Below are 19,171 nucleotides of genomic sequence, written 5' to 3' on the forward strand. Positions count from 1 at the left end.
TACAATCCAGCATTCTTTGCTGCTGCTTCAAACTTCAATTCTTCAAACAGGAGCTGCTTGACCTGTGACTGAGAAACACCGGCTACCAGGCCACTGCTGATTGTGACTTCCCTTCCCCACCACCAGTTTAAGGGTGAACACAAACTACATCACCTACACCACTTCAGCTGGATCAGGGTGATGAACAAGGTGGTGAGTGCTCTTTACTAGCCATCATGGAATCGAGATTCTTCATGGAGACTGACTTATGAAATACCAACTAGGGGTCTATTTAAGGTCTTCACTCAGGCCAGTAGCATCTAGGGGAGATTTCTCTGGGGAAGGACTGCAGTATAGGCCATCCAACTTGCCAAGGGTTTTGCTCTGAGCACTTTCTATCATATATTTCATATGATCCCTGCATGCCTCGGTCCTGCTATTCTGGGGGAAGGCGTGAAAGTGATTCCGCCAACCTGAGCCCGAACACACTCTGGGAGCAGCACCTTCCCTCCTGCAAGGAAGCTCTGAACAGCCCTCTATCCGATTAGCGAAAACTTCATTAGCCAGAAAAAGAAATGATACGTCACAAGAACGTCACAACATAGTTTTTAGACAAGTTCAGCTAACGATCGCTGCACCAAGGGGAGGCGTGGAGTGGAGGGGGAAGATCAGGTTCATGCCCCGCCTGTCTCCCCCAGTGTCCAAGATGTCACCTCAATATTTCATCAGCTTCGGCCAAAATGTTTCTGTTTCAATGCACAAGTTAGTCCCACTCGTGTCCTGGAAGAAATACATACAACCCCCCAAAAATACACAAAAGAGACAAAAAAAGGACTTTCTACATATTTACAAAAAGCTGCCCCAGCCTCACAGTCCAGAGTATGTTGGGAGCCAGCAACCAGAGCAATAGAAGGGGTCTCTGCATCTTCAGTAGTTCCATAGAGCGTTCCCCCATCCCAGACAGCGTGAATACCACCATCGCAGACGGGAGTACTGCGGGGGGAGGGTGCCGTGCCACGGGCCTTTAATTCCTCAGTCCATGCGTAGCTTCATGTCCCGATGATCCATGGGGGCGATACCCTCGTTGGAGTAACCGTTTTCAGAACACAACGACAGCTCATCTGCATTCTCCACGCCGTTGTTTATTTCTGGGGGAGGGGAAAGACAAATGAAGACATGATTCAAGTGCTGCCAATCACTGGAGTCCCCAGCCGCATCTTATTCAAATGCACTCCCTAGAGGCCGATCCACTGGAGTTAATGGAAGTTCATGGAGCTCAGGACCTGCTTAGCGGTGACTCAGCACCTCAGGCCCCAAGGTTCTCTCATTTTTAGAGACAGGCAAACTGAGGCTCGGAGAAGTTAAGTGAATTGCATCTCACCCCCTCCCCCACAAAAAATAATTCACACAGCAAGTCAGTGGCAGAATATATGGGCCTGATTCTGACCCCACAGTGATTTTACACCAGGGTGATTCCACTGCCTTCAGTGAAAGTACACTGGATTTATATCAGTATAAGCAAGATCAGGATCAGGCCCCTCCTCATACGGCAGCCACAGAGGTGGGTGAGGTAATATTTTTTTTGGACCAACTTCTGCTGGCGAGAGAGACAAGCTTCCGGGCTACACAGAGCTCCACTTCAGGTCATAACACAAAGTCCGCAAAGGTACTTGAGTACCTTTCCCAAAGTACCTCTGTGCCCTGTGTGTTGTGAGTACCTTTCCCAGACCTGAAGCAGAACGCTCTGTAGCTCGAAAGCTGGTCTCTCTTGCCAGCAGAAGTTGGTCCAATAAAAGGTGTCGCCTCACCCACCTTCTGTCTCTAATATCCTGGGGCCAACAGGGCTACAACAACCCGGCATGCAGATGAATTGAGACAATCCTGTGGTAAGTGCACCCCTGCTGGGAAGACAAGGACATGCCAATGAAAATAAAAAGTTAGCGGAAGGTCAATGGTGGTGGGGAAGAGCATGTGCTTAAGTGGTCATTAGTCCCCTAGACCAGAGCCCCGTCAGAACCTTCACCCATAGGATAGGGCCAGCTAATGCCCTGTGCGCGAGCACTCAGCTCTTCTTACCTTCTAAAGAACTACCGTCTTTAATGGGGGGGGGGGGGGCGGGGAAAGGGGTCAATGAATCAGGTCAATTTCAGATGCCATCTAGTGGCTAGAACCTGCAAGATAGTTTAATGAAGCAAGGTTAAACAGAAGAAATTGACTCCAATTTTCAAACAGGCCAGTGCTCAGGATCGCAGTTAGAGATGGAAAAGATCCAGTAGCTCATGAAGTCCATGAGCGTTCCAGTGCAGGGCATAGTCCCCTCTCGATGGCGGGTGCATCAGGTGTTATACCAATGCACTATGATCTTAACCATAAGGCCAAGCATTGCTTTCTTACTATGCTGATATTTAAAGAGGTGACTGCAATTATGTTGGAAACAAAACGGTCTGACCCTGCTACATGCCCTAAAAGGGACAATTGGCCCATTACACAGCTCACCATTTACTTCCCTCTTCCCCGCCATTAACAGCTCTGAGTGCTCCTCCCAGGGCACTCCATTCTCCTCTCACCAGAGAGCAGCGTGAGGCTGCCAGCAGGCTCTCGCTGGAGAGAAGGGAGCTTCTACATTTAAAGCCCCGTTGGCCTTCAGATCCCTCCTCAAAAGTCTCCTTTGCCATGATTCCTACAGAACACTTTCTCAATGGTGAGGCTGCTGGTGTGCAGAGACCACCACCTATCATGCGGGTCAGTATCACCTCTGTTTCCTTCCTTCCCACCTGTCTCTTGCCTTGTACTTAGATTGTCAGCTCTGTGGGGCAGGGACAGTTTTTTCATTCTGTGTTTGTACAGCACCTAGCACAATGGAGTCCTGGCCCAGGACTCAGGCTCCTAGCTGTTACAGGAATACAAAAATATCATCACCACTGAAGATTATTTTCAATATCCTATTGTCCAACTTGGTACATTTCTTAAAGCTCCAATACTAACAATGGCCCAAAGCCTCGCGATTTTGTAAACACTCAAAATCCCTGGGGTTTGCCTCACCTCCTAGTCAGTTACCCCAGCTGTGTCTGGACAGATCCTACACTGATTTACGAGATCAGGATCCTGCCTGTAGTTGATGGACCTTTCCCGACAAAGCAGTAGCTTCAGTTATTATGCATCCTCACACTGCAATATCGAGGCCCAACCCTGCAAGCCCAACTCCCACCTCAATATCAGTGGTCACGTGTGAGTGAGGACTGCAGGGCCACATCCTGATCAGTGGCACTGTCCAGTGCTGAGAGAATCACTAGGAGGTGGGTTGGCTTGCTGCTAACCCCAGGATCCCAGCACAGATTTTCAGTTACATAGGGTACATCCAGACTACCCCCGAATCGGCGGGTAGTAATCGATCTATCGGGGATCGATATATCGCATCTCATCTAGACGCGATATATCGATCCCTGAAAGCGCTCCCGTCAACTCCGGAACTCCACCAGGGCGAGCGGCAGTAGCGGGTCGACGGGGGAGCCGCGGCTGTCGATCCCGCGCCGTGAGGACCCGAGGCAAGTCAAAATAAGATATGTCGACTTCAGCTATGCTATTCCCGTAGCTGAAGTTGCGTATCTTACATCGACCCCCCCGCCCCACCCCAGTGCAGACCAGCCCTCAGATTTGATTTTTTCTTCCCCTCCTCTGCTCCCTTTCTCCATCCATCTTAGCAGCCAATACACAGGTCAGCTCTCCGCTTAGATCTGTGGTGCTATCCTCAATATCTCTAATAAGAGGCACGCTCAGGGAGTGGGGGCACTGGAGGTACTGGAACAAAAGGCTCCATTATCCAACTGATGGCAAGATAAGAACAGAACTCCTCCCTCTGACCCTGGCTTTACTTACTGACATTCCGAGAATCTCGCTCTCAAGCGGCCATACCTGAAAAGATCAATTTCTCCTTCATGATTTTGACGTCCCTGCTGGACCTGCGGACAGCAGCACTGAGCATGATTTGCTCCGGGTTGTAGGTCCTTATGCTTCCCAGACGCCATCTGCAGCAGAAAAGAGGGATGTAAAGCTCTGTCCTCAAAAGGTCTATCCTCTAATGGCCTAAGAGGCTCTCCAAGCAAGCAGCCACTGACAAATGCAGTCACAAACCCTGTCAACGCAATATGGCTTTATTCCACTAGAGTTCATGGGCCCTGGTGTTAGGCAGCAATGGTTTGATTTTCTGAGGTGCACATCTCTGAAAATCAGGCAGTCAAACAAATGAAACCATTTCTGTGAAAGTGCCTTAGTCTTCCCCCCTTGTTAAATGTATACAGACTAATTACGAGAGGAAAATGTTCAGTAGTAATGCCTATTTCAGACAAACCAGAGACATGCATAAGAAAGACATCAGTACTAGGTGCTTCAGAGGAAGGTGCAAGCAAACCCAAAGTGGGTTGTTATGGAATGACCTGGTCCCAAGAAAAAAAGTTTCTTCCTGACCCCCTACTAAAGGGTGGTTTATGCCCTGAAGCATGAGTATTTGTAGCCCTTTCCAAAGCTCATAAGGATTTTTTCAAATCCTTACTACTGTAACTCTGAATATTATTATCCATATACAACATGGACCAGGTGGTTTGAGAGATAGGTTTGAATAGAAGTGTTGTGATTTGGTCACATTAGTGACTGTGCTCTGATGAGGGGAACAGAGTCAGATAACCTAGACCCAACATTTTTGCGATTGGGGAATTAATTCTATTATTATTTTTTTCTTTTTTAAAGTGTCAATGAAATTAAACATCCTCCTGAAGCTTCCACCACACAGAACATTGGGAGAACAATGAAATCCAGCAAGGTGACTTGACCATAAAAGTGAATCTGTCTAGGTTGAGGTTCATTGTCCAAACCAAATAAATGGACAAAGTAAAAAGCACAGTGAAACGTACAGCAGATTTTTAAAAATTCACTTTTAATCAGCTAAAGAATTGTTACCAACACAGGGAAGGACTTTGTCTTTTTTTCCTTTTTAGCCTGGAAGTGTCCTTTTAACACATAGAATACCAGGGTTGGAAGGGACCTCAGGAGGTCATCTAGTCCAACCCCCTGCTCAAAGCAGGACCAATCCCCAGACAGATTTTTGCCCCAGATCCCTAAATGGCCCCCTCAAGGATTGAATTCACAACCCTGGGTTTAGCAGGCCAATGCTCAAACCAGAGCTATTGGATACTTCAGCCCTAACAGCATACAGTGAAGAGCTAGGCTGAACCTACATTGATGGAGGCAAGGATGAGGCAGCCATGAGGCGGAGCAGGTAAAGGTGCTGCACTGGGTGCCAGGAAACCAGATTCTGTCCCCGGATCTCACACTGATGTACTAGGCGTCCCTGGACAAATCACTTCACCTTTCTGTACTCCTCTTCCCCTCCATTCCTTGGCTTGTTGCTTTAGAATGGACTCTCTCCCACTATGGGTACGTACAGTGCCTTGCACCACCCGGCCTCAATCCAAATTGGGGCCACTGGGTACCACTATAATATAAATGCCAATGGCTGCTTATATTTAGGCTGCATACTAGACTCTCTAGGTGCAATAACACCTTTTGGATGTTAGACTTCACACCTGTATGTCAGAGGAACTTCATCCAACTGCCTTTCCTAAAGCAAACATCTCCACGTTACCAAGAAATCAGCTGCCAAGAGAATACTTGGGGCAGAAATCCTGCACCTGAAACAGTTTAGCAAAGTGGACACTTTTTTTGCATTGTTTTCTAGATTTTAGGGTCAACTTTTGCCTTTGAATACGAGGGTGTGATTCCCACCAACGTGCAGTCCAACTCTCTTCCCTGTATGGGAAGTATATCAGGTTCTAGCTTCCAGTAAAGGAGCTCAGCTAGTTCTCCCTTCTTTACGTAGTAACAAAGAGATCAGTAACTTTATGTTGACACTTCATCAAGATATAGGATCAGCGTAAACTGAAAGAGTTGATGTAAGCCTGACAGGTTTCCAGTTATCTGGGGCCACCTAGTGGAACATCAAGGGAAATCAATACTACCTCATGCAAGGAATCCATTTGCTAGGCATTTAGCACCTACTGCAAAGTGCTGAACTTCCCACTTAAGTGCACCTGAGTTAAGGGTACTCAGCCCTACAGTGTGTCAGGCCCACGGCCGGCAAACATTAAAAAAAATGTACTCAAAAGGTTCTAGGAATACTGATGCAGAAATCCGCCCTGTGCAGCCTTTCTGCACTGCCTCGTTAGCATTGACCCCCCCCCCCCCACTTGGTAAGGCAACTCCCATCTTTTCATGTGCTGTAATATTAATACTGCTTATTGTATTTTTCACTCCATGCATCTGATGAAGTGGGTTTTAGCCCATGAAAGCTTATTCCCAAATAAATGTGTTAGTCTCTAAGGTGCCACAAGGACTCCTCGTTGTTTTTGCTGATACAGACTAACACGGCTACCCTCTGAAACCTATAAAACACTGTGTAACCCACACACCTCCTGGGTGTGGTGTTCTGTCCTATCTAGTGGCACCGAGACCACTTAGAGAGAGGGATAAAATGAGTCTGCTCTACAGTCTTAGCTAACAGCCAGCTGGCTTCTAGCTCATGCAGTAGAGGCTCCTGCACTAAGCTCCCAAGGTCCCAGGTTCGATCCTGCCTGCTGACGACAGGGGTCTGTTGGCGTTACAACAGCAGGCAGGAGATTGCTCTTTACAAGGGAGAGGAAAAAAGCATGTGATGGACAAAGCTACACTGGGCTGACAGAGCCAAGGCATGTACAGCAGCAACCTGGATGAGACAAGAGAAGGTGAAGCAGAGCAGAGCTTGCTACATAAACATCCTCCTGAATGCTCTCAGAGGATGTTCCCAGGCGAGCCATTAACTGACTTTGAAGAAAAGAGTTTATGCCATCAGCACCCAACCCAATACAGGGCAGAGGGTCCTCATCTCCCACTGAAATCAGCATTGCAGCCACTCAACATCTCGCAGAATCAGGCTCTCTGCAGTCATAGCCCATAATGCAATGGTCTGCTGTGAAGTTCTGTCCTATACGTTTCTCAGGTACTTGCAACTTTCAGCATCCGTTCTGGCTGGTGTGCAAGACTAGAATGAGGTCGGGGTGTCCCATCCCTGAAGGAAAGGCCCAGCAGAATGAGATATTTTAGGCGCTGACTGAGGTTTGGTTCAGACACACAGCTGAAAGGCCAGAGCCCAAGTGGAGAGGTGACTGAATATAAGAGCGGGGCATCTGCTGGCAGGTCTGTGAGCAGCCCTCAGCTTAGGAACTCGTTGCCTTGTGGGTCTGAAATAGCTGCAACCTAGTGACTTCACTGGCAGGTTGCTATTCTCCCCCCCACCCCGGCTTTTGGGGGGTGGAGGCGAATTACGAGGGTAATGATGCTTACCCAGGCAAGAATCCCAAGGATTGCAGTAGTCCCCGTGGTTGGTGTTTTGCCTGGATGAGGAGTGCTAAACAGGACCCACAGACTGCAGGCAATTTTAAGTGTGAAGTATAGAGTGGCTGGCATTAAGCAGTTCGAGTTTATCAGGCTAGCACGGTTATTTCCTAATCTAAGTGTAGGGCAATACTATGGCCAGCCTCACTGTATGGTAACTATTAGCAAACAGTGAGCTATTAATGGCAACCACTGTATTTCCATCATCTCTTACCACCCGGATTTTCAGAATAACGTAAAGAACTAGCTACATGTTCAATCAGGCCTAACTCAAAGTATGGCTTGAATGATCCAGTGGAAAATACAGTTGTTAGGATATAGATAGTCAGGCCTGTTTGTAAAGGCCTATCCTTTAAGAATGTAGGTGTATTCGGTTTTGTAATTGTTTCTGTCTGCTGTATAATTAATTTTGCTGGGGGTAAACTAATTAAGGTAGTGGAATATAATTGGTTAGCTAATCATGTTACAATATGTTAAAATTGGTTAGGTAAATTTTAGTAAAATAATTGGTTAAGGTATAGCTAAAAATATTACTATATAAATTAGGGGCAAACAGAAAGTAAGCTGGGATTCAAAAATTAAAAAAAAAACAAATTTAAGCTTGCTAAAAGTTCACCCCAAAAATCATCAAATTGTTTGCACCTTCAAACTTTGGATATTGTTGCTCTCTGTTCATGCAAAAAGAACCAGAAAAGTGTAAAAGTAAAAAAATAAGCTCTCTAACAATAGTTTGCAAAGGACAGTTGAAAACAAGACAGAATCCTAATGTTGAATATCATTATTCCTACAAAGCCAAGACATTTTGTTTTTTAAAATAAAATGGGGTAGGTGCTTTTTACTTTTAGACTGAATTGAAAATAACGCATTGGTTTGGGTCAGGGTCCTGTGGGTCTCAATCCCAGATGAAATGCTATATACAGGGTTTTAAACATTTAATATATGCCTGGAATCCAGAATTCCTATTTAAAAAAAAAAATCCAGTGAGCATTTAACATGTCTAGTCTGATCACCTTGGCTATGAAAGGCCACAGAAACACATGCACATTTCTCAATGATGTTGATGTGAACTGAGCCTGTGTACCTGGGGAAGAATTTGCTCCACAGTAGTAACATTCCCATAACGTTCATTGTATTTTTTCGCTAGCAAAGTACCATTTTAAAAGGCAGCTTCAGATAACAACAGATCCAGTTATTCTGCAGATTGAGGACAACAGTGCAAGTCGCCGCGTACCTTCTAGCAGGCAATACTTACAAATGGCAAACGTTCAAATTCAAAGGAGGGGAAATAAAAAAGGAGACACACACAAACTGGGACATTTATCAGTAATACAATCTCATTGCTCAGAGCTAAACGTATGGAGAAGGTTACACATGAAGAGTTTGGTTCAAACATAGAAATAAAAGTGGTGAAGGCTTTACTGCAGAGTGAGGACAGATTTCAAATAGCCCCTAAAGGCAGAAGCAACTGAAACAGCCAATACAATAAACAACCAGAAGAGTATTTCAGGGAGCCTGAAATCCAGTGTCCTGGGGTCTTGAGTCTCTTCCAACCTACAATGGCAAAATGCCATTGACTTCAGTGGATTTACTCCTGGTTTATAGTAGTGTAAGAAAGAGGAGAATCTTGAGAGATTCTGAGCTCAGATCAGTGCAGCAGCTGATGGCCAAATCTTTTACTACCCCTCCCCACCGCTAATATCTTATCGTTGCCAAGACAATCATGACAAGTGAAAGACAGCACTTTGACTATGGGCGGGGGGGGGGGGGGGGGAGGGGGAGAAATGACGCTGCATTTTGCCTTGGACAGCAGATACTTTACGCTTTAAGGAGATAGCGTGGTGTCAGCTGCACACCACAAGCCAGACTGTAATCTGGGACACATCAGGAGAACTGTGGAGTAACTCCCTTGCTACACAATTATGCTGATATAGCTGAGAACAGAATCTGGCTCAGAAGATTTACCAAGAACTATGGTCAGCTTTCCCAGGTCGCTCAGTGCACCACAACTCCTTCCCAGTTCTCAAAGGGTAACTGAAATTTTGCCATGAATGGGGTAAAAAAAAACAAAACCCTGAAATATTGTATATAGATTTTGAAGCCAAATTTGTTAACTTGGAAAGGATAAATAGAGCAGATTGGACTATAAAAACCCTACCTGGAGGGTGATCTTGCAATGGGATATTTCTCCTTGGAGAGCACCATGGTTTCCCAGAGGTCACCTAATTAAAAGGTGCTCAGGTATCCTAGAGTAACACTCGTGCAAATGGAAGTGGCTTGTACCATGGACGTAGAATGTCCAAGTGTCTCTAGAAGGGTCAGTTGGACGTGGCAGGGGAGGCTGCCTAGTTTTAGTAACTCTTGAATAAGTTACGACTCAGACTCTCAGCGAGACAGTCGTGGTCATTCGTGGAGCTGTGGCGTTTAAAGCATCATTCGGGGGCTGTTCTGTATTATCCCAGTCTGCAGTGAAGCCCTAGCAGAAAGAAAGAGGAGGGTGGAATGAGAAGAGGAGGAGGAAAGCACCAGAATTACCTGATCATGTGATAGCTGTGAGATGCCAGAATGCAGCAGAGAGAAAGAGGAGGAACATGCACAATAGTCAGAGCAGTAAAAAAATAAACAAGGCAAGAAGGATAAAAAGATCGGTTAGAACCGGGGTGGGCAAACTATGGCCCGGGGGGCCGCATCCGGCCCTTCGGACGTTTTAATCCGGCCCTCGAGCTCCTGCCGGGTAGCAGGGTCCGGGGCTTGCCCTGCTCCAGCCAGGGAGCAGGATCGGGGGCTTGCCCCACTCTGCGCATGCTGTGGCTCCGCGCAGGTCCCGGAAGCAGCAGCATGTCTCCCCCTCTGGCTCCTACACGTAGGGGCAGCCAGGGGGCTCCGCACGCTGCTCCTGCCCCAAGCGCTGCCCCCACAACTCCCATTGGCTGGAAACTGAGGCCAATGGGAGCTGCGCGGGTGGTGCCTGCGGACGGGGCAGCGCGCAAAGCCGCCTGGCCATGCCGCCACGTAGGAGCCGGAGGGGGGACATGCTGCTGCTTCTGGGAGCTGCTTGAGTTAAGCGCTGCCCAGATCCTGCACCCCTGACCCCCTCCCGTGCCCCAGTCCCCTGCCCCAGCCCTGATCCCCCTCCCACCCTCCAAACCCCTCAGTCCCAGCCTGGAACACCCTCCTGCACCCGCAACCCCTCATACCCAGACCCACCCCAGAGCCTGCACCCCCAGCCGGAGCCCTCACCCCCCACCCTGCACCCCAACCCCCTGCCCCAGCCTGGAGCCCCCCTCCCACACCCTGAACTCCTCATTTCTGGCCCCACCCCAGGGCCCTCACTCCCTCCTGTACCCCAACCCCCAATTTCGTGAGCATTCATGGCCCGCCATACAATTTCCATACCCAGATGTGGCCCTTGGGCCAAAAAGTTTGCCCACCCCTGGGTTAGAAAGTCATCCCAGTCGGTACTTCCCCACCTCGCGAGACCACAGGGACTTGCCACCTTGTCACTAGGGCTGAGGCTGAACAGTAGAGTAATGTGTAGCCCTGCTCTGGAATGCAGGAAAGCCATTCCTAGGGGGTAGGAGGAGCACATCGAAGGGGTGGCTCCATTCCAACCCATCGCCCCATCCTTGAGGTGAAGGAAGTAACTGATTTGCCCAGCAAGACTTGCAAAGAATCCACAAGGGTCGGATTCTGAGCCTGTCTCGCAGGAGCTGAATCACTGCAGCAGAGAAAGAGAATGATTCAGCTGGGATTGGTTTCTGAACTCCCCAAATGCAGCACCAACACTTCCGCATGGTAGAGAAAGGCACGAGGCCTGGGAATGGCTCCCTCCAAGTGACAACCACAGGGCAGAGTGTAGGTTCCCAGTCCCATGTTTGTAAAGCCCTTGGCTTTAGTTACAGCAATTGGAATTTGTGGCGTTGAATTCTTCTTCTTCTTCTTTTTTGTTTTTTTGAAGTCTTTAAAAGAGACAAAGATGCTTTGGAGGGTAACAAGTGCTGGCTATGGGAGGTTTTAATACTCATCTGTAACTGATTGACCCTGCAAACTATACGCCTCTGGGTAATTACACTAACAGGCTCAGACACATTGTGAGCTACAGGGTAAAAACAAGGGATTGAAATTCAGCCCTAGGGACAGCAGGTACTACCAAAGTGAACTGCAAGTGTCCCTGCTTGCACCAAGTTTGAATTTGTATATATGGTCACCAAGAGTATTTCTGAGTTCTTACCACCACCTAGCACAGTGGGGATTTCAGGCACTTACATAATAATAATTCTACCACTCCCTCAATGTCTGTTCATTTCACCTCTCACCAGGCTCTTTACATTCCTTTCCTGCCCATTTTAAAATCCATGATTGCTGGAAATTATCCCTGTCTCTCCACGCTCTCAGCAGCCTGGGCAAATATCTAAAACAGCCCAGTTTTTAAGGGGTGTAGCTCACAAAGATTAAATACACCTCTACCCAGATATAACACAAATTCGGATATAACGCGGTAAAGCAGCGCTCCGGGGGGGGGAGGGGGTGTGTGCACACTCCGGCGGATCAAAGCAAGTTTGATATAACGCAGTTTCACCTATAACGCGTTAAGATTTTTTGACTCCTGAGGACAGCGTTATATCGGGGTAGAGGTGTAAATACATAAATTCAGACTGTCTTAAGATGCAGATTCTTGGAAGGGATTCAAGGAATTGCTGTAGAACTGCTTTAGGAAAGACCTGAAGACTCTGAAACGAAAGGTCTATGGTTAAACAGTTGCCACTCCCGCCTTAAAATTCCCAAACAAGAGAGCAGGTCAGACAGTCACACCCTTGTGATTGAGCCAGGGTGCTCAATGCATTTCTTTATCTGGCGCTCGTCTGGGGTAAGGGTTTATTTGATTTGTATGATTCACCTGCAATTTAAGAAATGGCGTTTTAGTCCCATGTGAAATTCTATGGCTTGTATTACGCAGACTAGATGACCGTAATGGTCCCTTCCTGGCCTCAAAATCTATATTATTCAGATCCAAAAATCTAGTCAAAATTCTGATAATTTTACAGATGTACTTTTGGTTTCTGGGAAATTTCCTAAGGTGATATGAGGATATTGTTGGTCAGTTACACTTATGCCACAACAATGAAGTCAGTGACCAAAACTCCCTACCGGCATAACTCCGCTGCCTGGGAATTACCCCGGTTATGAATCTGGGTTACTGAATTCAGCGGATGGCAAATGTATAACAGAGCTGAACAAGGCCAGTAAGATGCAGTATGACAGCTCTAGTCTCTAGCATGGAGTCCAGTCGGTAAGTGGGGTTCTCAACAGCTGCAGACACTCTACTGTAACACATTACAAAAATAGCAAGGTAATTATCCGCACAGGGAATTAGTCACAAAGCAACTTAGTCAGGGCAACGTGACATCGCAATCACTAGCTCGCGAAGCTGAAGCGGATGTTTCATGGGCGACTGCTGTGCCTAATGCCAGGATGTTTGTGGTTATAATCAGGATGGAAATTACAGCCCATTCAGTACACACATTGTGGTGGTTTAGATGTGCCAGACAGAAGGTTACAAGGAGAAACTCAGAAAAGGAGAAGGTGGAGTTTTAAAATGACACATTTCCTTAGGCAGACACTGCTGTCTTCCTGTCCTCAGAGCGTATCTATTTCTGAGTCCAGGTTTTCCAGGACAGCTGGTCACATTGTCATAACTGGGGATGAGAAGTTCCTCTTTGGAAGAAAGGCAAGTTTCAGGGGATGTGCCAGGGTTCCCCCCAGAATAAACAAAGGAGAGCATGGCGTGGGTGACTGATACTTGTAACAAGGTTCCAAAAACATGTTAAGCATTCCCCTACCCTGCCATTATGAATTCCTAATGCAAACAAGTAGGTTTACTTGCAACTTGCCAAAAAATTAGATCTTCATCCTATGAGCGAGTGGGGTAGTCTAGTTTGTGTTCTGCATTTGTTTCCATGCTTAAAAATATTTAATCCTCAGATGAACCAAGGAACCAAATGTAACCTTAGCTATGGCATCTTTAGTGAAGTTTCCAGTACCAGCTAGTAGAAGTTATTGCTCCCTCTGTCCGTTAGAGAAGGGTGAGGAACCTTTCTTCACACATTAAGATAACCCTGAACTATTAAAGCCATTAGGTGATCGGCGAAGTTATGACAATCTCATGCTTTTCTGCTTCCAAACTGAACGTTCCAATTTTAAAACATCCCAACGAATAGAGGTTTCTTCGCGTTCTAACTCATTCCCATGACGGGAGAATCTCTGGAGCTGCTGAGAATTCCTCATATAACTTTGAAGTATTTTAAGCTTTTTCCTTGTGGTGCCCGTTTCTCTTAAGCATCAACAGTTCTCTCCCGCACACATTTTTTAGAGAACCACACCAAGTTTGAACCACCACCCCCCCTTTTCAGAAGTCGTCATTCTTCGCAATCTTTATGTCCCATGTAGCAGCTTCATTCACCTGCTTATAACTGAGAGGGGGTAGCTGAGGGGATAAGTAAATTGGGACTGGGGATGATTATAAGTGTCATTATAAGTAAGGGCTCTAGAGAATACTGCATCTCCCTTTTATGTCCTTGAGATGAACAAACACACCAAAAAATCCATGAGAGTTGATCTGTAATAATGCTACTTACTTCTGGAATATAAAAACTCCTACAATTATGGTAAATGAAATGAGATCAGCTGTTATCCAGATTAGATTGTACTCGTTTGGAGGCTGGAAGACAAAAAGACAAGCACACGTTATACTTTCCAGTTTGTACAAATTTGGTGAGCGTTCAATCCTAAATAGATCGTCGTATACAGAAATATCACAAACTTCATGACACAGTGACCATTGATTTCAAGCAGGATTTGGATCCCAGTTCATCTGGATCCCCAAGCTACCCGTTTTTTACTTTTAAAGAACACCACATTGCCAGGAAAGACCTGCAAAGCCGCATCCATTCTAACCCTCTTTTTGCATGCTCCCAATGTTCTCAACACTCACCTTTTGGGCTGAAAATTTCCATGTCTTGTCTCTCAATCTCTGAAGAGGAGATTAAACTATCTTTGGTGATTTCTGAGTTTACGGGGGACTGAAAAAATACACTCAAGAAATTCTCTACCCAGACTTTGATTTGAATGTTTTACTACAGAAGGTACAGCTCAGGTTTTAAACTTGGCCTGGACACACTCCCCATTGAGGAGCAAGGCCCTGATTCAGCTAAGCACTTCAATCCCTTTAACAATCTGGGCCTAAGTATAGCTGGGCTCAGCGTTGTAATGCCTAACTGATTTAGGCGCCTAAAGCTCATTTTCAAAAGGGATTTAGTCACTTAGAAGCCAAAATCCTGCCAACTGTCAATGGGATTGTGGCTCCTCAGTACCTAAATCCCTTTTGAAAATGAGATTTAGGCTCCTAAACCAGTTTGATGTTGCAATGCTGAGGGCAGCGATGCCTAAACACCTTTACAAATCCAGGCCCAAGCATGTTTTTATATTTCAGTGGCAGATCCACAGCTGGTATAAATGGTCATAGTTCCATTCACCTCAATGAAGCTAACTATATTAAAACAAACATCGTATAGACACGTAACCTCTCATTTGAGCAGGTCAAAACATTTTAACTAAAAATTTCTGGACAAAATATAGGATTTTGATGAAAGCGATTTCTTTTTGGGTGGGAAAAAGTTGACTGACTATATTTTCCAATTTTTTGACAGGAAAATTCAAAGCAAAACATTTCATTTTGAATCAACATTTCCAAAATGTCAACATTTCAAAACTAAATGTTTCAATCAAAAAAATGTCCAGTTTTTCCATCAGGACATTCCCAAATTTAAGGGTTTTTTTTTTTTGGTAACTTTTCATTCCATGAGAAAATTTTTGATATTATGAACAAAATGTTGAAATATCAGACTGTCCCATGGGATGAAAGTTCTGTTTTCTGAACAGCTCTCTCTCTCTCTCTCTCTCTCTCTCTCTCTCTCTCTCTCTCTCAACTGGAATAAAATACTAGCTTTAGAAGTCAGACAGGATTATTTCTGTAAAGAAAAACTAGGTGTTTTAATTCACATACGCTATGAGTGACAGCATTTGCAACACACCAATGGACCGAAATCTCCCCACAACTCCTAAATGCTGAGCACTGCTGGGAAAGGGGCACGGGAGAGTAAACACATCTGTTCTGCAGAGATACACAAAACTGAGGTCTTGTCCACACTACAGGGGGAGATCGATCTAAGTTACGAAACTTCAGCTACGTGAATAACGTAGCTGAAGTCGATGTACTTAGATCTACTTACCGCGGGGTCCACACTATGCCATGTCAACTAGAGACGCTCTCCCATCGACTCCCCTTGCGCTTCTCGTTCAGGTGGAGTACAGGAGTTGATGGGAGAGCAATTGGCGGTCGATTTAGCGGGTCTTCACTAGACTCACTAAATGGACCACCGATGCGTCGATCGCCACATGTTGAACCCCCGGTAGTGTAGGTTCAAGACTTGTGCAGTCATCCATTAGATTTCACCGTTCGACTTGTATTGACAGTTTCGCTATAGGAAGCCATTCATTAGAAGCCCTCCGCTCACAAGAGAGGATATTTTTGACCTGAATGCTAGACCTGTTCTGTTGATGAGCTCTCCAAATACTGATCACTCAAACTTAGTACCAATTCAGTGCAGTGCTCATCAAGGTATATTCAAACACTGGCTCATCTCTCTGGGGGAAAGTTTTCAAAGGCATCAATGGGAATTAGGCACCCAACTTGTTGATTTTCAACGGGAGTTGGGTGTGTGTCTGTCCCATGTCCCTTCGAAAATCTCCTCTTATAATGATATATTGTAGAATAGTACAGTTGCTGCACCATAGAAAAGACTGTCAGTTTCAGAGCCACTCGCACAGGAAATGTAGTTTGAAATGGAAAACTGCATATTATATATATATATAAAACTGCAAAAATCTCTCCTTCATGTGCTTGGCAGCAGGAATGACAGGCCTAAAGCACCTGCTAAAATAGCAGCCCTGGAAATATTTTAGTATGGCTTCTGTGCAGCTGAACTGAATCTGCATTTTGGACTTGGAATTATTAATACCAGGAAATGGCTGATGAAAAGCATCAGCGAGAGCATGAGTGAGCACGTCTGTCAGCAAGGAGCCACAGTTACCACAGAGACTGATGCAGCCGGCACTGATTTCCCACAGCAGCAAATGGAAATGACATCCCTGTTCATCCTTAAAGTGCAACAAAGCCCCTAGGGTCACCTGAGGGCCATAAAGAAACGTGCCTTGGAGATCATCGCTTTTCAGCAAGAATGAAAGGTTTGCTCTGGCTCCCAGATTGAAATCAATTCCAAAAGACTCCGATTCAGTCAGAACAGAATTCAGATGGTATGAATCACACATGGTCCTGACACTTACAGTACGAAGGGAGTTTTATGGTGAACAGCAGCCAATTATACATCAGTATGCACTGACAAATGGGTTAATCTGAGAGACTGAATAAAGGGAAGATTGGACCAAACTCCATCTGTGATGTACACACAGTTCCCACAGAGCTCAGCGAGAGCCAGGGGTTAGAAGACGGGACATATTTTTCTCTTTACCAGACTTGTTCTTTGCAATACACCTGTTTTTATCTCCCCATTTCTTGTGCAGCAAGAGGGGGAGGGATAGCTCAGTGGTTTGAGCACTGGCCTGCTAAACCCAGGGGTGTGAGTTCAATCCTTGAGGGGGCCACTTAGGGATCTGGGGCAAAATCAGTACTTGGTCCTGCTAGTGAAGGCAGGGGGCTGGACTCAATGACCTTTTGGGGTCCCTTCCAGCTCTATGAGATAGGTATATCTCCATATATTCTGGGAGGAGGGATAGCTCAGTGGTTTGAGCATTGGCCCGCTATTCAATCCTTGAGGGGGCCATTTAGGGATCCGGGGCAAAAATCTGTCTGGGGATTGGTCCTGCTTTGAGCAGGGGGTTGGACTAGATACCTCCTGAGGTCCCTTCCAACCCTGATATTCTATGATTCTAAATGTGGCTTTAGCTCATTTACTTTCTTGTTACAGGCAATATTGATGAGGGAAACTCATTCTTATTGTTCGCCGTGGTGGTGACTTGAGAGATATTGTGGCCTAGCGCTGGACTGTCAGGTGACCTGGGCTCGATTCCTGGTTCCTCCCCCAAGTGTGTGTCTGACTTTCGGCAAGTCACCTTTCCTCCTTGTCTTAGTTTATGGGATTAATGACATTGCCCCTCCTCTGTAAAGTACTCTAAGATCTATGGATGAACAGTGCTCTATAAGAGAGCTCAATATATGAAGACAGATCTCACTGTATTTTTCCAAACCCTGATGTTTGACGCTGAACCACTGGTCATCTTTTTAAAATAATTAATCCGATACTGTTTTTAAGTGACCGGCTGAGCCGGCCTTGCTTCTGTTCCCGTTTCAATGGCCCGACACCTGTGAAAAGTCAGTGAAAAGAGTACTTTGAATGAATGACTGAGGATGACATTGCATCATTCATCCAGGGGGAGCCCAAATAACTTTACAGCAATTGTTGCAACCACCACCAAAATGTCACTAAAATTCTTGTGTGAATAAGGATACACAATAGGAAGCGGAACAGACTGTAGCCGTTGAAATTTCCAGAGGGAACTTAGGAAGGCAGAATATAACCATACCAGTTAGAATCTGGCCAGGCATCAGTCTTGGGGCAGGTCTTCACTACGGGGTGTGTGTGTGTGTGTGTGTGTCGATTTAAGATACGCAAATTCAGCTACGCGAATAGCGTAGCTGAATTCGACGTATCAGAGCCGACTTACCCCGCTGTGAGGACGGCGGCAAAATCGACCTCCGCGGCTCCCCGTCGACGGCGCTTACTCCCACCTCCGCTGGTGGAGTAAGAGCGTCGATTCGGGGATCGATTGTCGCGTCCCGATGAGACGCGATAATTCGATCCCCGAGAGATCGATTTCTACCCGCCGATTCAGGCGGGTAGTGTAGACCTAGCCTAAGACAATACCACCAATAACTCACGTGAGAGTGGTATGGGAACTACAGCAATTGCAAAGAGGTCACCAAGTTTTAGGACTCTTCTGAAAGACTGTCTCCAGGAGCCAGGCATCCCTGTAGCTTATGAAGGGGGCTGGTTCAGAACTTGCTCACAAAGGAGGCAGTGAGCACTGGTGGATAGAACACTGCACTGGAACTCAATATACCTAGTTCTATTCCTGGCTCTGCCACTGGCCTGTTGGTGACCATGGGCAAGTCACTTCCCCATGCCTCAGTTTCTCCATCTGTAAAATGGGAATAATACGCTGAACTCCTTTGTAAATTATTTTGAGATCTACTGATGAAAGGTGTGATAGAAGTGCTAGATGTTATTATTATAAATCATCCAAATACGGACCAGCCACTACCCTGCTTTAATAGTAAGATGTATTGTCACATTTGCAGCATGAGGTGATAAGAACATAAGAATTGTCATACTGGGTCACACCAATGGTCTATCTAGCCCAGTATCCTGTCTTCCGACAGTGGCCAATGCAGGTGCTTCAGAGGGAATGAACAGAACAGGGCAATCATCAAGTGATCCATCCCCTATTATCCACTCCCAGCTTCTAGCAAACAGAGGCTTGGGACATTCAGAGCATGGGGTTGCATCCCTGCCCATCCTGGCTAATAGCCATTGATGGACCTACCCTCCACCTTTCTAGTTCTTTTGGGAACCCTGTTATAGTTTTGGCCTTCACAACATCCCCTAGCAAAGCGTTTCACAGGTTGACTGCGCGTTGT

General features: G+C 46.1%; 1 protein-coding gene across 1 annotated transcript in view; it reads right to left on the reverse strand.

The window, feature by feature from the left end:
- Positions 1-1,011: 1,011 nt before the first annotated feature.
- The window catches only part of GDPD5 (glycerophosphodiester phosphodiesterase domain containing 5), a 205,520-nt gene continuing 187,360 nt past the window's right edge, over positions 1,012-19,171 (reverse strand). The window contains exons 13-15 of the mRNA XM_065422704.1: positions 14,034-14,116; positions 3,892-4,004; positions 1,012-1,127 (exon numbers count right to left, since the gene is read on the reverse strand). Coding sequence (XP_065278776.1) covers positions 1,012-1,127; positions 3,892-4,004; positions 14,034-14,116 — 312 coding nt within the window. The remainder of the gene's footprint in view (positions 1,128-3,891; positions 4,005-14,033; positions 14,117-19,171) is intronic.

The sequence above is a fragment of the Emys orbicularis genome, chromosome 1 (assembly GCF_028017835.1).
Source record: "Emys orbicularis isolate rEmyOrb1 chromosome 1, rEmyOrb1.hap1, whole genome shotgun sequence".
NCBI lineage: Eukaryota > Metazoa > Chordata > Testudines > Emydidae > Emys > Emys orbicularis.